Consider the following 21,951-nt stretch of genomic DNA (forward strand, 5'->3'; position numbering starts at 1 on the left):
AGCTTTGGAAAGGGTTCAGAAGAGGTTTACCAGGATGCTGCCTGGATTACAGGGTGTGAACCATAAGGAGGGGTTGGTCAAACTTAGGTTGTTTTTTCTGGAGCGTCAGAGCCTGAGGGGAGACCTGATAGAAGTTTACAAGATGACGAGAGACAGTCAGAATCTTTATCCCCAGGGTAGAAACGTCAAATACTAGAGGACATGCATTTAAGGGGAAAGGGGGAAAGTTTAAAGGGATTTAGTTTAATTTGGTATCGTGTTTGGCACAGACATCATGGGCTGAAGAGCCTGTTCCTGTGCTGTACAGTTCTATACTCGATGTAATATGTTCTATGGTCTCTCTGAGTCTATCTCCAAGAGTGAATGACCAGCTCAACATGCCATGCTGCAGTGTGCATGGTAATAGGGAGTTTCAGTGCTGCCTTCACTCCATTTGGGAACCTTCATTTCCCCCAGTTATCAGCAAAGTAAATCTAATCCTTTCAAAATTTCTCTGCCCACCAATTTTTATTCAGTGTTTCCCTTCCAACATTATTTGATTTTTTTTAAATTTTCATTCAGTATTCTTCTCCTCCCAGGGCTACTAGTGAGACTATCAAATAAAAGCCTGGCTCAAAATCTCAATATCAACTGCAATAAGCAATAGTCCAACTTCACGTTCACCCACTTCTGCAATCAATGAGCAGAGAAGGCCACTGAACTTTCACTCTAGAGAGATACAGGCAGATTAGGGTGATCCGTCAAAACAGGACCAGGTTTATAGCGTGAAAACTGCAATCAGACTCAAAGTTAAGATCTGGGCTAAAAGTTAAGCAACATTTGGAAACGTAGTAAGGTTTTGAATCGTACTTTTGCTTCTCTTTGAGTTTAACCGGTATCACATTCTCTGGAGTCCACTTGTCCTGAAAACGCAGGAAAAAATTCGTTATTCTTTACTGGAAGCCTTGGTGTCATTATGATCTTGCGTGTTAATTAAGAAAAGGACCGTAGGAAATCATCTCTCCCAGTTTCAATAAGTGAAAAAAAAATGAAATTGCAAATGCTTGAAATCTGAAACAAAAGCAGAAAGTGCTGAAAACACTCAGTTAACTCTGTTTAACGTCCACAGATGCTGCCTGACCTGCTGAGCGTTTCCAGCATATTCTGATTTTGTCTTCCAATTTCAGGTCTGTCGATTTTAACAAGTAGCCATATCAGTTTCACACATTTTACTGTATTGGCTGAAGCCATCCCCATCCCACCCCACCCCTGACTGACTTTTCTTTTAAGTACTTGCACAATATTGTCCCTGCTTCACACCATGGTCAACTTATTACCAGTCCCTCTCAACCCCACAGTCAGTTCTTGTGACCAGTCACAAAGAAACACGAGTAGGTACAGATGGCCTGGGTTACTTCACACATTGCAGCCTTACTCAAAAGCCACTTTGACTTTTCTATGAAGTATGCCATAGAAGCAGTTTCATTGGGATCCATGCCGTTTTTTCCCCTATTTATCTTGCTTGCTATTGCTCCTTTCCTCTAGCTGGATACAGGTAAAAGACAGTTACAACTAGGGAGGGGAAATGGCTTTTTTCATTTAGTTACAAGTCCAGCCTCAACAGCAGCTTACAAGATCCACAGGTTCAGAGTCCACTACAAACTTGAGTCTGCGATAAGAAAAAGTGTGGTACTGGTATCTGAAATGAAACAGGGGTGCCCTTCTGAGTATACGTATATGATAACCAGTTGATTGTATGATTTCACACATTCAAATGATTATATAATTATCTGTACAGAATAAGTTCATGGTTTGTATGGATTTATTACTTTTAATAGCAGAGAAGCAGTGCAGGGTTTTCTGTAAGTGCGCCTCTAATAACTAAGTGCACCATGTGGTATAACCTTTAAGACATTGTTCTGTGATAGCTCTACCTGTCATTTGCCTTGGCAAACAGCAAAACTAAAGAGCCTGCAAACACGACAGAAAATGTGAGCCCCATTTATCGGTGCATATTTATCACTGCAGATATTCAAAACAGAAGGAGAACCATTTGTAACTGCTCAGTGGAGCAACCCTGGTGATGTGCAACAGAACTGGCACTTACCGGGTCGATAAAAGTGACTCCAAAGACTTCATTGGCAAAGTACAGCAGCTCTTTCTCCAACAGTGAGTTGTTGATGTATGTCTGAATATACTGCGGGAAGTGATTGGAAATTATAACAGGTGAGTAAACCACTAAAACCTGGAGGATTCATGTGGGAACATGAAGTGACTCACTGCGCATTGGATACAAGGGATAGAACATAGAACATAGAACACTACAGCACAGTACAGGCCCTTCGGCCCACAATGTTGTGCCGACATTTTATCCTGCTCTATGATCTATCTAACCCTTCCCACCCACACAGCCCCCTATCATTCATGTGTCTATCTAAGAGTCTCTTAAATGTCCCTAATGTATCTGCCCCCACAATCTCTGCCAGCAGTGTGTTCCACGCATCCACCGCTCTCTGTGTAAAAAACTTACCCCTGACATCCCCTTTATATCTTCCTCCAATCACCTTAAAATTATGCCCCCTCGTGTTAGCCATTGTTGCCCTGGGAAAAAGTGATCCCTTGTGATCATGGCTACCTGGATCCCGAGCTGGAGCAGACTGGGTCATGGGAAGGGACACAAATGCAATAACTGGGCAATAAATGCTGGCTTTGTCAGCTACAGCCAGATTAGAATAAATGAACAATAATGTAAAAAAAAATTAATCTTATCATTTGCAAAATTTGTTGCTAAATGTGATGAAAATCCACAAGGGATTGAGAGGAGAAGTTTCCAATGGGAAGGAAGAAGACATTTTTGGTGGTTCTTAAGTTACTAAGTTTCTGCTTGAATCCACAGGAGAGAAAGAAACCATGATCCTTGTGTTTCTTCAGAAACCTGTCACGTCGTTCAGGAACATCCCCGCTTTACATTCCTTCACCAAACATAACAGTCACATTGGGAACAGAAATACCCCATAAATAGTGATCACCACTTAATCTGCTTTTTGGTGTTGTCCAAGAGACCGGGGGAGGACCTGTCTGGAGATGTGTTTTCCCTTTTCATTTCTGACGTTAGCTCCCCCATGCATTGGACCGTGCTTGGAGTGTGAGGATAAGCCACCAGGTCTCACAAACCAGTCACTGAGAACAAAAGGAACTCACATAACTCATGACGTCCTCTAGAACATCCTTTCCATATTGTGGTTTTGATCAGTTCTAACACACTCAGACATAATAGCAAGGAAGTGGAGTTCTGCACCCCCAGATTGGCCCTCTGAATACTCCTACTGTATTAAGGTATAGATGAGCAAGATGAAATCTATGGGAGGACTATATGTGGGGCTTATCTACCTCCCTGTGTGTGAGATGTCTGGACAACTCTTCTCCCAGCACTGCCTGGTAATACTGCAGGTTCTGGTTCATTACTTCATCATTCGGATAGAAAAGCAGGTAGGTCTTGGTACATTCGATGGCCTGGGAGTAATTCTCAGCTGAAATTAGAACAGAGGCAAGCAATTAAGAGCTGAGCTCCCAGAATGAAAATAAGCATTTTTACAAAACAGGAAGACAAACACAACAAACCCATTTATTTTCTTAATAGTCCGACTGATAACAAGAAAGGGTAGTTTTGTCATTTTCCAATCCCATAAATGATTATGGCAACTTTTACTCAATATGCACCAGTGCCTAACTGAAAAACCCAAGTACTTCCAAATCCGTAACAATCACTTAATCATACTTGACAAAAGGCCATTCAGCCCATTGTGGTTGTACTGGTCCTTTGCAATTGTGATCTAATTAGTCCCACTCTTTTACTCTTTTGCTGTGGCCCTGCAGATGTTTCCATTTCAAGTATGTCTCAATATCCACAAAACAGTACAATCCACATGTACATTTTCACAGGATGTTTGAGAATGGTATTGGTATTGCTTCACCAAAGATCTTCAATTCAATCACCTGGACTCTCCACTGAAATGCGACGGATGGAGCACATTCTGGACTCTGCTTTGTGCATTTCACAATGCTGCTTGAGAGAAGGCTCTGCCATGAAGTGCCAGAAGAACTAATTATACTGACAAGACTCACATTCCAGGTTCACATGTGTAGTAAGGCCACTCAAGCATGGCATCAGAGGGATATAGGCAAGGCATGTACAGGGGGTCAAGCAGGACACACAATCCTGCCCCAGCCTCACAATAAACATATAATAAATATATTTAAGTGGGTGGCACAGTGGTGCAGCTAGTAAAGCTGCTACCTCGCAGCTCCAGAGACCCGAATTCGATCCTGCTGTTTGTTTGGAGTTTACACCTTCTCCCTGTGATCTCATAGGTTTCTTCCGAGTGCTCCGGTTTCCTCCCACATCCCAAAAACATGCTGGTTGGTAGGTTAATTGACCACTGTAAATTGCCTCTAGTGTGTGGATAACTGGTAGAATCTGGGGGAGAGTTGATGGGTATGTGGGAAAAATAAAAAAACTGAGGTTAGTATAGATGGGTGGTTGATGGTCAACATAGACTCGATGGGCTGAAGGGCCTGTTTCTGTGCTGTATATTTCTATGACTCCATGGGATTGGTCCTCTAGCAGGCACCCAAAGGATCTGTGTCATTATACGATAATATATGTAAAATGTGATGTTGTGAATATATGAACACGTTTGCCCCATAATACTCAGGACTTTCCCTCATGCCCCTCCAAGTTCCTGCCCACATTTTGGCTCTTAGCAACTGTGGAACTCTGAATCAAAGGGAGGGAAGGAAACAACCAAAGATACACCTTTATGGGATCTGCCACAGTAACGTAATCAGCAAAGAAAACAGAACCATTCTCAGCGCCCAAGCAAAGTGACGAAGAAAGGTGAGTGCATCACAGACATCAAGGCACTTACAGTTGTAATAAGCAAACTGAAGGTAGTCAAAATGGGTGGGGAGGAAGTCTTCAATAGGTGCTTCTCTGTCAGGTCGAGTGGCCAGCTCTGTCACACAGTTCTGTTTGCAGTTCAGTACCTGAATATAGTGATCTGAAAGCAGACAGCAGAAGATGGACTTCAATGCACAATTACGCGCACAGTGAACAATGTGAAAGATTTGCCTGTTGTGGAGATGTTCGTACAATTTTCTGGATCTCCAGTGAGATTTGGTACAATTTGTGTAAGGATCTGTGCCCAGATCCCTGACTGCTCGTGCTGACACTGGCATTGTGTGTGGTGTCCACAGCAGGAGTAGTGAGCGCCAGAGATAGTCCTGCTGGACGGATATCTGCTCCAAGCCACACTTTAATAATTGTATGGCAAGGGATGGGAGTGGCTGCACTAATTCTGTAGAAATCTCTCCCCCTCTCTTTTAGGAGTGAGTACCTGGGGCTGCCCAGTGGCTTGTTTGGTAAGTGCACTAGCTGGGATCTAGCGCTCTACTGGAGATAACAAGGGAGGCCTCCAGCTTATCGAGTCCAAAGCAGAGAGATTTTTCATTATTTAGCAGCAGAACCAATTGTTGGACAAAATCAGTCTCTCATCTAGCTCACAGTTTGAGTTAGATAGGCAATCACTCAGCCAGGACAAAGCTTAAGGCAGAGTGCTGAGTAACGGTACTTTGAGTGGTTTAACCCAGGGTAACCAGTCATGCCACGGCCACTCATTGTAACTCCATGTGACGGCTCTTCTTTGTTGCTCTTTCATTCAGTGCCCCAGTGAATAACAAGGTGACCGTAAAGGCATGCAGCTGTAGAGTGCCTTCCCCAACCACAGGGCCCTCTAAAGTCTCTACTACCAGCCACGTACTTTGAAATACAATTATAAAGTAGGAGACATGGAACCGATTTGTGCACAGCAAGATCCCACACAGAGCAATGTGATCATGGCTGTATAATCTGTGCTTTGCAATGCCATTTGAAGGATAAATAGTGGCCGGGACCTTTTGGGCAACACCTCTGCTCTTCAGGATGATGCCATGGGAGCTTTTTGAGGGAATCTGATGGGCTGATACCTTGTCTGAAAAATGGCACTGCTGACACTGAAGCATTCCCACAGTGAAGTTTCATCAGAGGCAATGTACTCGAGTCTCTGGAGCAGGGCTGGAACCCACAACTTTCCAACCTGCCGATAATCGAGGCACGGCTGACAGAGCTAATAAAGGATTCTTGGACCACAGTGGACTGAGGAGGAAAAGAAGGCAACAAGAATGAAAGTACCTGTTATCGCTTGGTAGAGGTCCGCATTGTAATCCATGTAATTATACCCATCAAAGTTGTATGGGCCCTCACAAAGTGCTCGACACTCAGCATCCGCTTTGAAGTACTCCACCAATGCATTTTCTAAAAAACTGATTGAATGCTTAAACTGCTCGTCTGTGTAAAGCCGAACTCCTTTGCGGAAAGCTTCCTGAAGAACAAGACAACAGAATTGCGATCAAACAGTTTTTCCATGCAGCCAACTACACACAATACACACTTGCCTTAAATACATAGTTCAATGATGTCCGTTTATATCCCCCACCATCCGGGCCATGCCATCTTCTCACGGCTACCATCGGGCAGGAGGTACAGAAGCCTGAAGTCTCACACCACCAGGTTCAAGAACAGCTATTTCCCTTCAACCATTCAGTTCTTGAACCAACCAGCATAACCCTAATCACTACAGTTTAGCAACACTATGACCACTTTGATCACATTGCACTAAAATTGCTAAAATGGACTTTGTTTTTTTTTGTACTAATTGTGTTCTTCCTTGTAAAAATTGTGTATAATTTATGTTTAATTTATGTTTTTCTTGTGAATGCTGCTTATATGATGCTATGTGCCTATGATGCTGCTGCAAGTAACTTTTTCATTGCACCGCTGCATACATGTACTTGTGCAGATGACAATAAACTTGACTTTGACTTATGTTCCCCAGGTGAGAATTCAGAACACCAAGTGTAGTGCTGAAAAGGCAGTGTGTAATACCACACATGAGTTCCCAAATCACATTTAATCTAGTGGATGCTGAATATATCTGCCCAGAGTCCCCATCCCTAACTTATCAGATGGCCTGCTGCCATCTTAAGGCAACACCTTGCAATATCCAGCGGAGAATGTCCATGGTTGAGTTCTCTCAGTTGACCAGTGCAGCTTTGAGGAATAACATCAAGGCACACATTTAGTCTCAGGATAAGAAGTTAGCCATTAACGAATGAGAATAGAAATTGTTTCACTCAATAGGTTATAAATCTTTGGAATCTTCTCCATCATAGAGCTCTGGATACTCAGTCACTGGTTTGTTCAAAGCTGAGATTGATGGATTTGTAGAGATTAAGGGGATCAAAGGTTATGGAGATCAGGGATATGGCAACTGTGGGATTTGGGGATCGGATGGGAAGGTGGATTTGAGGTAAATCAATTTATTGTATGGCACAGCAGACTCAAGAGAGCTGTTTGGCTTCCATCGCTTATATTCTTATGCAACGCAGTCGGGCTTTGTGCTGAAGTTATGATATCAGCTTGGCAGAGCCCTGAAAATTCGTATTTGCCTCCAGTAGCAGAGGTAGAAACAATTTCTTGCACTGGGCTGACGTAACCCAGCACGCCTTGTTAAGCCTGTAACTCTGAGACAAATGTAACCTTCACTTAGCCAGAGTCACCCATGGCACATAGTTCAGCACTGATGGCTGTTAGTAAATTAGTAACTATATTGTGGTGACCAGCATTGTATAGTCTTGATAGTTCTTTGGTGAATTCATTCTCAGCAGCTGACCTCTTTGGCAAGACTGTCATTTTTCATTTAGCCGAAGGCAGCGGTGTCCACATCTTCAATTGCTGCAATTTTTTTTATTATTCCAAAATAAACTTTATTCATCATAAAAAACAAACTATATACAACAATAAAACAGTGCAAACCTTTACATTCGTGTACGGATCAATCATTAGTGCTACCTTTTTATAATAAAAGAACCACAGCACTGATGCCACTCGTGTGTCTCCCTGGGGTGCTACCCCAATCCCATATTTACAATATTTAAGGGACTTCCTCGCCTGACCCCACCCCTTCCTCTCCAGAGGCAGAAGAACCTTAAACTGTAGTCCTTCCCCACCGAGACCTTGCATTGGCTGCACCCAGCTTCAGTGCGTCCCTCAGCAGGTACTCCTGCAGCCTGGAATGTGCCAGTCGCCAGCATTCCCCTACGGACGTCTCGCAGTGCCGGGAGACCAACAAGTTTCAGGCAGACCAAAGGGCGTCTTTCACCGAGTTGAAGACTGAATTGCTGTAAATGGCAGATTCGTATAGCTGAGAGCTTAAAGGGAAAGTTCAAACAACAGTTAAGATTCAACTGCACTGGTGTGGGCAGGAGTCACATATAGGTCAGACCCAGGGATGTGGGGTGTGGGGGGAGGAGGGCAACAGGTGCTTTTAGTTTCCTTCTCTGATGGACACCAACAAATCAGACCCTCTCTCACTGCTCTCGCTCTGTGATTTCTGCTGCTCTCCTGCACTTTGACCACATTCATCTTCAGCCCTTCATCGCCTCCACCTATCACCTCCCAGCTTCCGTTACTAGTCCCACCCTCCCCTCCTCCCTCTGCCTCTCACCCCTCCTCACCTGGATCCGCCTATCACCTGCCAGCTCTTGCTCCACCCCAGCTCTTTAGACTGGCCATCTCTCCAGTCCTGACGAAGGGTCTCGACCCGAAATGTCAACCGTCTATTTCCCCCCGCAGATGCTACCCGACCCGCTGAGGTCCTCCCGCTTTTTGTGTGTTGCTCCAGATTCCGACACCTGCCATCTCTCTTGTGTCTCTCAGCATTCACCCTGCCAAGTCCCTACAGAAACTTCATACTTTCTTGTGACATAGAACAATGCCATTTGGCCCATTGAGTCTCTGCCAGCTCTCAGAGCAATCCCACTGAAACCATTCCCCCACTTATTTCCCTGTAACCTATTCTCTCTCACATGCCCATTAACTTCACCCTCTTCTCTCAGCACCCACCTTCACCTAGGGGTAATTTACAGTGGCATTTAACCTAGCAAACCTTACATGGAAGTAAGTGGAGGGATGGTTTCAATGGAATTGCTCTGAGAGCTGGCAGAGACTCAATGGGCCAAATGGCTTTGTTCTATGTCACAAGAAAGTATGAAGTTTCTGTGGGGACTTGGCAGGGTGAAGATCCGGCAAGGAAAGCAGAACACCTCAGGGGAATCCCACACAGCCAGAAGGAGAATGTGCAAGCTCCCAGCATAATCCCAGCAGAAGCAGCCAGCATAATCAAAGACCCCACCCACCCGGGTCATTCTTCTCTCCTCTTCCATCGGGTAGAAGATACAGGAGCCTGAGGGCACGTACCACCAGGTTTAAGGACAGCTTCTTACCCCTCTGTGATAAGACTACTGAACGGTTCCCTTATACGATGAGATGGACTCTGACCTCACGATCTACCTTGTTGTGACCTTGCATGTTATTGCACTGCACTTTCTCTGTAGCTGTGACACTTTACTCTGTAATGTTATTGTTTTTACCTGTACTACATCAATGCACTCTGTACTAACTCACTGTAACTGCACTGTGTAATGAATTGACCTGTACGATCGGTTTGTAAGACAAGCTTTTCACTGTACCTCGGTACAAGTGACAATAATAAACCAATACCAATATCACACAGACAGCACTGGAGGTCACTGGAGCTATGAAGAAACAGCTCTACTTGTTGTGTCACCGTGTTGGCCATCATATCAGAACCACCACATTGCTGCTCCCTTCCTGGGATATAGCTGCCTAGTTGCAATCTTGCATTATTAGACCAGTTAGTTTGGTGGAACGGTAGTGAGTCATTACCATGTGGGGTTTGGCTTCCAGGTCCTTAAAATCGTCATCCTTCACACCAGCCATCATCTTGTAATACTCCAGATTTTGACGCATCTCCAGGTGATCTGGGTTCACCACATAGAAGGTGTGAGCTGCAGCCACTGCCTTGTCCAACATCTTAATCTGTAACACAGACATGGGAGGGCACATTTTAAACACTATCGTAACAGGTAAAGAGATAAAGGAAATGCAGAGCATGGAGGTGGCCAGTCAGCAGCTGAAAGAGAAACAAATAGGTAATGTTCCAGGGAAGCACTTTCAGCAGATGTTCTTAAGGTTTGGATGATAAATGTGATACTGAGCTGGGATGGTTACCTATTGTTCTTGGTGCAAGTCCACTGATCTCAGGGTTAAGGTCCCCACTAATGCCCACAGTGGCCCTGGGCTGCTGAGGGGAATTATCCTTCGTGCTTCTAACTCTTGATTTCTTAGGATGGCACAGTAATGCATCTAGTAGAGCTGCTGCCTCACAGATCCCAAGATCTGGGTTCGATCCTGACGTCTGGTGCTGTCTGTGTGGAGTTTGCACGGTCTCCCTATGACCCCGTGGGATTCCTCTGGGTGCCCCGGTTTCCTGCCACATCCCAAAGATGTGCAGGTTGGGAGATTAATTGGCCGCACTAAATTGCCCATAATGTACATGGGTGGTAGAAGCTCGGGGGAGTTGATGGGAACGTGGGGAGAACAAAATGGTGTTAGTGTAAATACAGTAGATGCTTCATGACTGGGACAGACTCAGGTGGCTGAACGGCCTGTTTCCATTCTGTGTGACTCGGTAACTACAACTATGCATGAGTTACTAGATAGCAAATCAGGAGTGAGAATCCTCCCTGTTTTTTTGTTCTCAGGGACATCAACCACAACAACCCAGCACCACCCTGGCTGAATTGTGCTCACTTGGCATGGATCGTCCTGGCCAGTGGGGATTACTTCAACACTTTGTAAAGGTTTACTTAATCCAAGCTCTTTTTAGTCATCGACAAGATGAGCCACACGGACCAACAAGGTCACATGTTCCATCCACAGTTTACGCAAGGTGAACTGTTCCAGCTGAGGTAGTGGACAGGCACTCAGTAGGGACCCAGAGAGAGGAAAGTTGTCCAAGGAGGGTGTTCCACATCTGGGTATTAGTTGAACACAGGATTGGCCTCAAAGCAGATCCCCCGGTGATGGTCACTGCCAAAAGGCACAAATGAATAATGGGCACTCAAGATGGCCAGCGTTGTAGAAATGTGCCCATGGAAATAGGCAATGCTATAAGCAGAGGAAAGGAAGGAAAAGGTGCATTGACTTGCATTGTGCAGTACAAATTTTAGGTGTAGTCTGTGACAGAACTCCATTGAAAAACAATAACAAAATACTTTCTGTGTCTGTCTTGAAAATCAAGACAGAGCAAGACAGGATAAATCAAGAAAGAAATGGGGTTGGTAAGAAAGCTACTACAAAAATCATAGGTGATTTTAATCATCGTATAGATTGGACAAATCACAATGACAGAGGAAGCTTTGAGGATGTGTTTGTAGACTCTATTTGTGATTGTTTCTCAGAGCAAGATTTTGAAGATCCAATTTGGGAGCAGGCTATTTCAGATGTGCTACTATGTATTGAGACACAAGAATCAATGATCGCATAGATGACTATCGGAAAGAGTGACCATAGCAAGGTAGAACTTCAAACAGAGTGCAGAGTATAGTGTTACAGTTACAGAGAAAGTGCAGTGCAAGTAGACAATAAGGTGCGGGGGCCACGACGAGGTAAACTGTGAGGTCAAGAGTTCATCTTTAAAGTACAAGAGGTCTGTTTAAGAATCTATAAAGATTTGTGGTAGGATAATGGACTGGGACATTTTTAGAAACCAGCAAAAGGTTAATAAAAAAATTATAAGAAGTACAAGAGTAAACTAGCAAATAATATAAAAACACTACTAGTGTCTATAGATGTATAAAATGAAGTGAGGACTTAAAGAGAATGAGTCTGGGGAATTAATAATAGGAAAGAAAGAATGGCAGAGATCACAAATAATTATTTTGGGTGGATCTTCACGGTAGAAGACACTACAAACATCCCAAAAATAATAGATGATGAAGAGGCTAGAGAGAAGAACCTAAGACAATCTCTATCACTAGAGATAAAGTAATAATTACCGACAGGTCTCCTCGGCCTTAGTCTTTATGAAAGTCTTTATGCTCCTTCTATGATTAACAAAGGAAGTTGAGAATGGTATCACATTGAAAGAAAAGACATATGGAATTGGAATTGGTTTATTATTGTCACATGTACCAAGATACAGGGTCAGTGGGTGTATTGCAGGGTCAGTGGGTGTATTGGTTATAATGTACCAATATTCGCTGGAGCTTGGAAAGGTCCATGAGGATTGTGAAACTACAATATTCAAGGAAGAAGGGAGACAGAAAGCAAAAAAATAGGTCCCTTAGCCTAATGTCTGGCCTTGTAAAAATGCTGGCATCCGGTATTAAGGAGGTAACAGTAGGGCATTCAAAAAAAATCATAAGATAATAGAGTCAAAGAGAAATCATCTACAATTTTTTTGTGAGGTATCTTTGATGATGTAACAAACAGGGAGGATAATGCATTTGGATTCTGGAAGGTGCTACATAAAGAGTTTTTTGCACAAAATAAGAGAGCAAAGGGTTGGGGAGTGATATATTGGCATGGATAGGGGAGTGGATAACCGAAAACTGATTCAGGATATATGCATCATTTTTGGATTGACAATCAGGAACTAATGGGGTGCCACAGAGCTCAGTGCTGGGCCCTCAACTATTTACAGTTTACATTAATGGCTTGGATGAAGGATCTGTTGCCAAATGTGCTGATTGTACAAGGAATGGTGAGTTAGTAAACTGTGAGAAGGTCTCAATGGGACAGTAAAGGGATATAGAGAGGGTTATGTGAGTGGGAAGAAACTTACAGATAGAGTACATTGTGGGAAAATGAGAAGTTATCTGCCTTGGGAGCAAGAATGAAAAGGCAAGTTATCAGGTGAAACCCCAAAATGTTGCAGTACAAAGGATCTGGGGGATTCCAGTACATGAAGCACAAAGGGTTGGCATGCAGGTACAGCAGGTTATGGAGAAGACTAATGGAATGTTGGCCTTTACTACAAGGGATATGGAGTACAAAAGCAGGAAAATTATGAGGCAAATTTGTAGAGCACTGCTAATTCTGTACCTGAAGAACAGTGTACAATATTGGTCTCTATATTTAAAGAAGGATACATTTGCATTGGCGGCAGCACAGAGAAAGTAGGTTTCTTTGATCTTGGGATATGGGGCTGATGTATTAAGAACAGTTGAGCAGGTTGGGCCCATACTCATTGGAGTTCAAAGGAATGAGAGATAATCTTAACGAAATGTAGAAGATTCTGAAAGGGGTTACTGAGAGGATGTTTTCTCTAGTGGGGACATTCAGAGGGCATGGTTCAGATTAAGGGGTCAGCCATTTCAGTTCTGACAAAGGGTCTTCGACCTGAAACATTAACCCTGTTTCTCTTTCCACAAATGCTACCTGACCTACTGACCTAGCATTTTCTGTTTATATTTCAGATTTCTGGTATCTGCAGATGTTTTTTATTTCCTTTTACAGTTCGAGACAAGAGAAACCATCAGAATGGGGCAGTTAGGACATATGACTGAAGGCTTGGTTGAGATTGTGGAATTTGAGAAGAGTTTTAAACGTGAAGGAGAAATAAGGAGTATTCGGGGGGAAGTGAGTGTTTAGTGAGGGGCTGAGATAATGTCAGATTAATTCTTACATGCCACCTACAAGTGAGAATCCTGCAATGAAAGATTCATTGCAAAAAGAGATAGCTAAGGTTTGTGCTAGACAAGTTTCTACACGAGCCTTGTCATTTACAGAAGCCAGACTGCTTACAGAGTGCAGTGTGCAGCAGCTTGGAATTTTGTGTGAATAGACTTCAAGCTTCTGAAAAAATGTTCTTGTTAGTTTTAGCCCTCAGGGTTCTGCTGATCTATGTCCTAACCTGTCACCTGTACAAACCCTGTAGCAGACGTCAAGGACTTTGGTTCTTGGGTGGAAAGGTGAGTGGATGGATTGGATTTAAGTACAAGTCCTCCCTGGATTAAGACAGGGTTCTGTTCCTGAGAACTGTTCATGATCCGAACAGTTGGAAATGCAGCCACCCGGCAACATATTTAAATAAAAAAACATAGGCCAACCAGGGCAATGTGTAGTTAACCAGGGCATTTAGCTCAACCATTCAGATATTGCCGTAAACCAAGTTCCCACACAGAAGAAGATGCCTACAGCCCCGCACAGCCGGCAAATCCATCCTGCCGGTCTCCCAAACACACGTTTGTGTCTGCGGGCTGTCCTTGTTGGGTGTTCGTAACCTGGGCAGGACCTGTAATTTCGATGAAGGATAGTGAATGGATGGAATTGATTGTCCAAGAAGACCGTTTCAATGTCGGCTTCACCACAATACTTTAAGTCAGCGGCCACACATCTGAAACCATGTACGTCTTATAGATTCGATACAATTGCCGCAAGGTGGAAAATGAACCTTCCCCGAAATGGACAGTGCACCAAACATGGTACTTCCCAGCAACTACATCCCTAAACCCCTCCGAATCAGCTCAGACAGAAACTACAGACTACGTTTATTAGGAAGAAGGGTTCCACAGAAGCAAAAATTTGGTAGCAACAATTTTCATCAATAGTTTAATCATTCTCTAATCCAATATAATTAACGCCCAATGATGCTGTAATGTTCTCCAACCTTATAACCCTCTGAGATGTCTGTGCTCCTCCAGTTCTGGCCTCCTGTATGCTTCCAGAATTTCCTCTCGACACCATTGGTGACTATACCACCAGCTCTGGACTTCCTTCTCTAATCCTCTCCACCTCTCTATCACCTTTCTCTCCTTTACAATTCTCCTTAAAAAACCAAATCTGGCCAAGCTTTAGTGCTGCTCATGTGCTCTGTACCGTATTTTCTCTGAAGATGCTCTTGTAAATTGACCTCTGCTTTATAAATGCAAGTTGTTGTTATTGTTTCAGATGTCTTCATCTCCTTATCTCGGATCATCTCTAACTGGCTTCCAATAATTCCTGCTGAATTTTCCTTGAATCTCTCCTTCCTCCACTACCAACTTTATGCTTAAGTTCTGGTGGTGGAGCAGGAAAAATTTTAAGGATTTTCCCGGCCCATGGATTGCTTTTGGGATTTGATCTGGCTGGATTCATATGAATTAAAGGGATGTACAACAACAGCCATATTTCTGCTCAGCTTGGACTGCTTCTGGAAACAAAGCAGTGCAATATTAATGGGAAGCAACAGCAGGAGATATTCCATGTAGCAGGTCTCACTCTAGTGACTTCAGGACAAGGTGGAAAATGAACCCTTCTCCAAGTGGACAGTGCACTAAACCTAGTACTTCCCACCAACTATATCCCTCGAGTCCTTCGAACCAGATCACACTGGAGGACTGAGAGAGGGTTGCACTGTTGGAAGTGCCATATTTCCACTGAGATTTTAAATCAATATCCCACGCTCTACTTTGAATAAGTTCTCTCTGATGGGTCAAGGCTAGGGGCTTGCAGGAGTACAGGTCCCACAATTAACTGTCCTAAGAAGAACCTATAACGAGGTTATGAATGGTTCCATGTACATGGCTCACTATAACACTAAGGATGAGCACAGTTGGCCTTCTGAAGCTGACAAGTTTAAATTCCGGGGCACATCCTTTCTCTCCAGTGTCCTGGACAGATGACTTTACTGATAGAGACGATTTGATTATCCCCCGCTGTGTGTTGAGTGCTAATTAGCTCTTTGATTTTCCTACATCAAACGTAAGTTACATTTCTAAAGTACCTCATTGTCCATTCCAAACAGCCTGAGATTGTGAAATTCACTGCACAAACACACAATTTATTTAATACAATAGGTAACGTTTAGTTGACGCTAATCTTGCAGGGAAAAGGGAATAAAGGGGGAGAAAGTTATTGTAAAGCTGTAAAACATTATGGGAAGAAACAATATAGAGAGTTGACAGAAATCCACAGTTTAGCGACGTCCCTGCTGTCTGAAACAAGTTTCTACGAAAGAAATCACGTAAGTCAGACATTAACTTGGAGGACTCCTTCTGCAGGAGAGATGAGCAGTTTTTTTTAATTTGATTATCAGGCACAATAGTCTGAATATCCAAATTGTGGCGGGGATTTTCAGCTCTGCTTGCTGCCTGTTGCTGGCTGCCAACAGTAGCAGAGAGAGAGCTTCAGCTAACACTCGATTCCTACGTGGCACTCGGGAGGCTGGGGGCTTGGCTGGGGGAGGGGGAGGCCCAGCTCCGGCTCTTCGGCTTGTGTGAGCATAACTCGGCAGTAAGAGCCTAAGGCGTGACTAAAACCAACTAAACATGTCGGTGGAGGATTGCAGCAGATCCCTTTGAGTCTAACTTAAGAAAATATTAGTGAAATGGGTCTTCGTGTCTGCAAGGACCCAGACCTAGCAGCCGATGTTCAAATCTGATGCCTGAACAGTTTGCAACATGGCAGAAATCAGTTCTCTGCACTCTGTGGGGGGGGATTTGCATTGTTGGAGAGGAGACGAGGAGCAAGAGAAATGCTTAAAACTGACATTTGATACTAATTTTGTTAAAGTATTTTAAACTGGGCTCAAATTGCTGCGAGATTTTGTTTATCTGTAGCCTATGGGTCCTGTCTGATTCCTTGCTTTGCTAAAAGGGTGAGCTGATTTCATTCCTGACTTTCTCCATTTCTACCCAAACACTTTTAACGTCACTGTCTGCTGCTGATAGAGAAGCTCGGTAGTTCAGAAAAGAATGCTTGAAATGACACCCCACCCTATCGCCCCTAACCAAAGTAAGCACAAAAATTTACTGCCTTTTACTTAAAGTGCATGATAAAGCAAGAGAAGGTATTAGAACTGCTAAGATTCAGTTTTTCTGAGATTTTATTGATTCTTATTTTAAGCCACTAATCAAGAAGACCTGCAGTTTTCTTGGTATGAGTTAACAAACAAAGAATGCTTTTGTTAATTACAACCAATGATATACCCAGCCTAGATGAAAATAGATTTGAATATTGATGAGTCTTTATCCCTATGAAGTTGCAAATGCTTTTGAAAGTGATGCTGATTAACATTACCTTGAAGTATGCCACTTGCAAGTAGTTATAGGGGGTCCTCTTCTGGAACTCGAGCTGCAGCTCCTCAGAGATCTGGTACATGGAGTAGGGTCCCAGTTTCTGCTCCTCGCACTCCTTCAGGCAGTCGGCCTTCTTCAGCACCGTGTTGAAGAAGTTCACGTCGAAGAAGTCCTGGCTGCTGTTGGAGATGCTGAACTTGGTCTTCTCGTTGCACTCAAGCCGACAATGGACCTTTACCTGCCGCAGGGCCACCTTGTTTTGGAGCGCCCGCTCCATGTTGATGATCACCCCTTGCCAGTCGTTACGGTAGTAGGCCTCCACCGCTGTGCTGAACAGGCGGTCGTAGGGCTCCAGTGGGGATCTGCCTGCCCACAGTTCAGCCCCGCTCCCTCTGGTTGAGGTAAGAGCGAGGAAGATGGGGCAGAAGAGCCAAAGAGCCATGTTAGCCGAGAGCAGAGAGCAAGAGGAAGGAGGCACCACTGCCTTGTGAGGAGACAGGGTCAGGATGAAATCTGAACTGGAGAGAGTGCTTCCTCTCTGAGGGAGGAGCTGAGGCCTGTCACTTCCCTGTTGCCCGACAGTGGACAGCAGGCCAGGAAATGAATCTCACAAGCTCACAACCCTTTAAAAGCAGAATGCTGCTTCGTAATTATGTGTTAAATCTTAAATCGAAAGCAGGGGGAAAGCACAGGATTAAATAGGAGTAACGATCTCTGGGAAGTTAAAAAGTTTTGGAGGCAGTCCTTCCCTTCCCTGGGGCTGAGTGGGTGTGTTAAGCACACTTCTTCACATTTTCAAAAACCTCTCAAAAACCCACCTCCCCTCATCTGCTTCCCAGTCTCCTCCTTAGTGTCTGATTCTCTCCTTCACTTTACACTACCTTAACTGTAGTGGAATGCCCTGGTTATTCAACGAAAGTTAAGGTAAGCTCTCACTTTGGAAACCTTTTCCTCAAAGCTTTTTTCTTGCTGTCCTTACTTTACAGAGCACTCATTTACCACTTGTCCCTTCAGTTCAGGGAAAAACAGGCTTGACATTTGCACCAAAAGTGAATTCACACATCTCAGGCCAGGAATTTATTGGAACGCAGCAGATTGTTTGTTGCTCCAGTAATTTAAATCCTCTGATCCCAATATATTTACTGCAGCAAGAATGTCTCATACACACACTTCACAGATAATTTGCATGGATCCTTTCACACTGAGTGAATCAGGGGGAGCTTTTACTTAAACATTTAACTAGTTTTCTTTCTTTTTTGTAGTTTATGTTATAGGGATCCATGTTGCTTCTAATGTGAGTGTGTGTGTGTGTGTGTGTTTGTGTTTGTGTGTGTGCTGGCAGTGGAGGAGGGGTAGCAGTGCCCTGCTAATGTAACCCTTTCATTACCAGCCTGAACCACTGGGATGTGTGCCATTAAGGTCGCCAACGCTCCAAGACTGTCCACGCGAATGGATACAAAAGCAAAATCCTGCAGAAGGTGGAAATCTGAAATAAAAACAGGATGTAATATCTGCCTCTGTGGGTTACTGGTCTATTGCGAAATAACACGTAGAGTGTGCAGAGTAACACACAGAAAACACCGAGAAATGTTTGGTTAACTCAAGATTCTTGTGTACACTACACAAAAATCAAATATGTCATGCAGCAACCTCACACTTTTTTACACTACACTGCTTTTTCCTTCTCAAGAAAAGAGTGAAACTAGTTTAATTAGTTCAGCTTAATTAGCCGGGCTTTGAATTCTCTTTGACTCTGTGACTGTATTGATGGTGATCTTGCAGACTCCACAGATGTTGCTGTTGCAATTTCCATGTCAGGGTTCATTGAGGATATTGTTTTTTGATTCTCTTCAATCATCAATGAAGATCTTGAGTAATTGGAGGACTCATTCTGAGATATATTATAACTCACAATCTCCCACTCAACTCTTTGCACTGAGATCAAGTGAATCATGTGAATCTTTCCCCAACTCTTACAAGATACTTCTTGACACCCTGTACTTCCACAATCTCTCCAATTTTCATCTCCCATCGCCTGTCACATCATCTGAATCTCTTCCCCTTTTAGCAAAAGTGATGTTTGGTTTGCTTTGTTTCCCCTTCTTCCACCTTCCCTTCCAGATTCAGACTCAGACACTGAGTCTCCAGTGCATCAGCATTTCTGCAGCAGTATGTCCTGTTGTGTGTGAAGTGTTAACCTGTGACTGAAAAGGCAACATAGAACATAGAACAGTACAGCACAGGAACAGGCCCTTCGGTCCACAATGTCTGGCTGAACATGATGCCAAATTAAACTAAATCGCTTCTTCCTGTACATGATCTATATCCTTCCTCTCCCTGCATATTCACGAGTCTATCTAAAAGCCTCTTAAACACCTCTATCGTATTTACCTCTACCTCTCTCTGTGTGAAAAACATGCCCCGCACATCTTCCTTAAACTTTCCGCCTCTCATTTTAAATGTGTGTCCTCGAGGATTTTATAATTCTACCCTGGGAGAAAGATTTTGACTGTCCACTCTATCTATGCCTCTCATAGCTTTATAAATCTCTATCAGGTCTACCCTCAGAGAAAACAACCTAAGTTTGTCCAAACTCTCCTTATAGCTCATACCCTCCGATCTAGGCAGCATCCTGGTAAACATCTTCTGCACCCTTTCCAAAGCTTTCACATCCTTCCTGCAATGGGGCGACCACAATTGTACATAATACTCCAAAATGCGGCCTAACCAAAGTTTTATACAGCTGCCTTCCTTACTCTTATACTTCCTTACTCTGACTTCCTTACTCAAGGCCCCGACCAATAAAGGCAAGCATGCCATACACCTTCTTTACCACCCTATCTACTTGCGTGACCACATTCAGGGAGCTATGGAATTGGACTCCAATAACCCACTGTATATTATTGCTGTTAAGGGTCCTGCCATTTCCCCTAAGAATAAACCTCCCAAAGTTCAACACCTCACCCTTGCCCAGATTAAAATCCATTTACCATTTCTCTGCCCATGTCTGTAACTAATCTATATCCTGCTGTATCCTTTGATAACCTTCTTCACTGTCCACCCCTCCACCAATCTTTGTGTCATCTGCAAAGCTACTAACCCACTGATCTACATTTTCATCCAAGTCATTCATATACATCACAAACAACAGAGGTCCCAGCACTGATCCCTGTGGAACACCACTGGTCATAGATCTCCAGCCAGAATAACACCCCTCCATCACTACCCTCTGTCTTCTATGAGCAAGCCAATTCTGAATCCAAACTACCAAGTCACCGGGGATTGCATGCATCTTAATCTCCTGGATCAGCCTACTGCAATGTCATTGGACATGCCTTTGCAGTACACATCCACTCACCAACATATCCTATTTGATTATTACAAGGGTCCAAATGTATGGGGGTGCCAGTGATGAAAAAAACCACCTAACCTTAATGTTTACTCACTTCCTGTGTGAAAGGCACCTATATCACCATGGGAAAATCACAGCCAAGCTGCCTTTGTGCATGTACCTTCCTAGTTATTGGGATATTTGAAGTCTGTCATCCCATTCCCTCCTCTCCTTAACATAGGAGCACTGGGATCGAGCAAACACCACTACAGTTGTCCCAGTGTAACTGGAGAACAAACAGGGGATTTTTTTGGCCTGTGTGATTCTGTATTACACACGTGTCAGGGTTTGTATAGTTGTACCATGGACTAGCCAATGTTACCCAATAATCTCAGGAGTGGATCAACCAATAGCAAGTGGCTTGGTGGTGCAGCAGGTAAAGTTGCTGTCTCCTATCTCCAGTGACCTGTGTTCGATCCTGACCTTGGGTACTGGTACTGTCTGTGTGGACCGTGTACATTCTCCCTGTGATTGCGTCAGTCTCTGCCCGGTGTTCTGGTTTCCACCCACATCCCAAAGACGTGCTGCTAGGTTACTTAACCTTTAGTGTAGGTAAGTGGCAAAAAAGAATCAAAGGGGAGTGAATAGGCATGTGAGGGAGAATAGGTTACAGAAAAATAAGTGGGGAATGAGACTGAAGGGATTACTCTGCTGGGAGACGATATAGACCCGATGGGCTGATTGGCCTCAAGTGTCATGGTGAGTAAGTAGCACTCTTGATTCTGAGCTAGGAAGCTTGTGAGTTCAAGTACAACCCAAAAAAGACACGAGCCTAATACCCAGGAGAGACAAGAGATTGCAGATGCTGGAACCTGGAGCAAAAAACAATCTGCAGTCTGCTGGAGGAACTCAACGGGTCGAGCAGCATCTGTGAGGGGAAAGGAATTGTTGAAATTTCGGGTCTAAAACCCTGCATCAGGACTGAGAGTGAAGAGGGGAGATGGCCAGGATGAAGAGGAGGGGGGGAGTTGTCTTCATACTGGCCATCTCCACTCTCCACTCTCAGTCCTGATGGAGAGTTTCGACCCTAAACATCGACAATGCCCTTTCCCCCACAGATGCTGCTCGATCCAGCAGATTCTTTATTGAGCCTAATGCCCACACTGCCTTGTCAGTGCATGGGTGAAGGAACAGAGAGTTCCTCTTTCCAGGAATGTGCTGTTTAAGCAGAGACCACCTACCACCTCAGGCGGATATAACAGTCATAACAATGAAAGAGCAGAGGAATTCTCCCCATAGTCCCAGCCAACACTCACCCCTCAACCAACATCACGGGGGTGGGGATGCTTCTTTCTGGGAGCTTACTGTGCACAGACCGCCCATCACTTCCCCTCCATCTTCAATGGTCTTTCAGACACAGTAAGTGGCGACAGTGTTTGTTTCAAAGATGTTGCAAGAGATTTGAACTGCATCATTGGGCTGCACGCCTGTTGATTGTGCTGGGACGTGTGTTTGTGTGTGTGCGGAACAGTGCGGGCTCCCCGCAGTCCCTGCTGCAAAACCCATGTGTTTGTGACATAACAGCTGGTGTTACACAAGCCGGCAACGACAGGGAGCTG

The 21,951-nt window shown here is 44.0% G+C and overlaps 1 protein-coding gene across 2 annotated transcripts in view; it reads right to left on the bottom strand.

The window, feature by feature from the left end:
- p3h1 (prolyl 3-hydroxylase 1) overlaps positions 1 to 21,703 on the bottom strand; it is a 37,288-nt gene extending 15,585 nt beyond the window's left edge. Inside the window, exons 1-7 of one of the 2 annotated variants that reach the window (XM_052039519.1) lie at positions 21,649 to 21,703; positions 9,824 to 9,976; positions 6,209 to 6,398; positions 4,908 to 5,039; positions 3,370 to 3,509; positions 2,087 to 2,176; positions 850 to 902 (exon numbers count right to left, since the gene is read on the bottom strand). In XM_052039519.1, the coding sequence (XP_051895479.1) occupies positions 850 to 902; positions 2,087 to 2,176; positions 3,370 to 3,509; positions 4,908 to 5,039; positions 6,209 to 6,398; positions 9,824 to 9,970 (752 nt within the window). In that variant the 5' untranslated portion in view covers positions 9,971 to 9,976; positions 21,649 to 21,703. Of the gene's footprint in view, positions 1 to 849; positions 903 to 2,086; positions 2,177 to 3,369; positions 3,510 to 4,907; positions 5,040 to 6,208; positions 6,399 to 9,823; positions 9,977 to 17,002; positions 17,905 to 21,648 lie in introns of those variants that run through there. The other variant, XM_052039518.1, reaches the window with a different exon arrangement.
- Positions 21,704 to 21,951: the final 248 nt, after the last annotated feature.

Source organism: Pristis pectinata, chromosome 26 (assembly GCF_009764475.1).
Source record: "Pristis pectinata isolate sPriPec2 chromosome 26, sPriPec2.1.pri, whole genome shotgun sequence".
In the NCBI taxonomy this organism is placed as follows: domain Eukaryota; kingdom Metazoa; phylum Chordata; class Chondrichthyes; order Rhinopristiformes; family Pristidae; genus Pristis; species Pristis pectinata.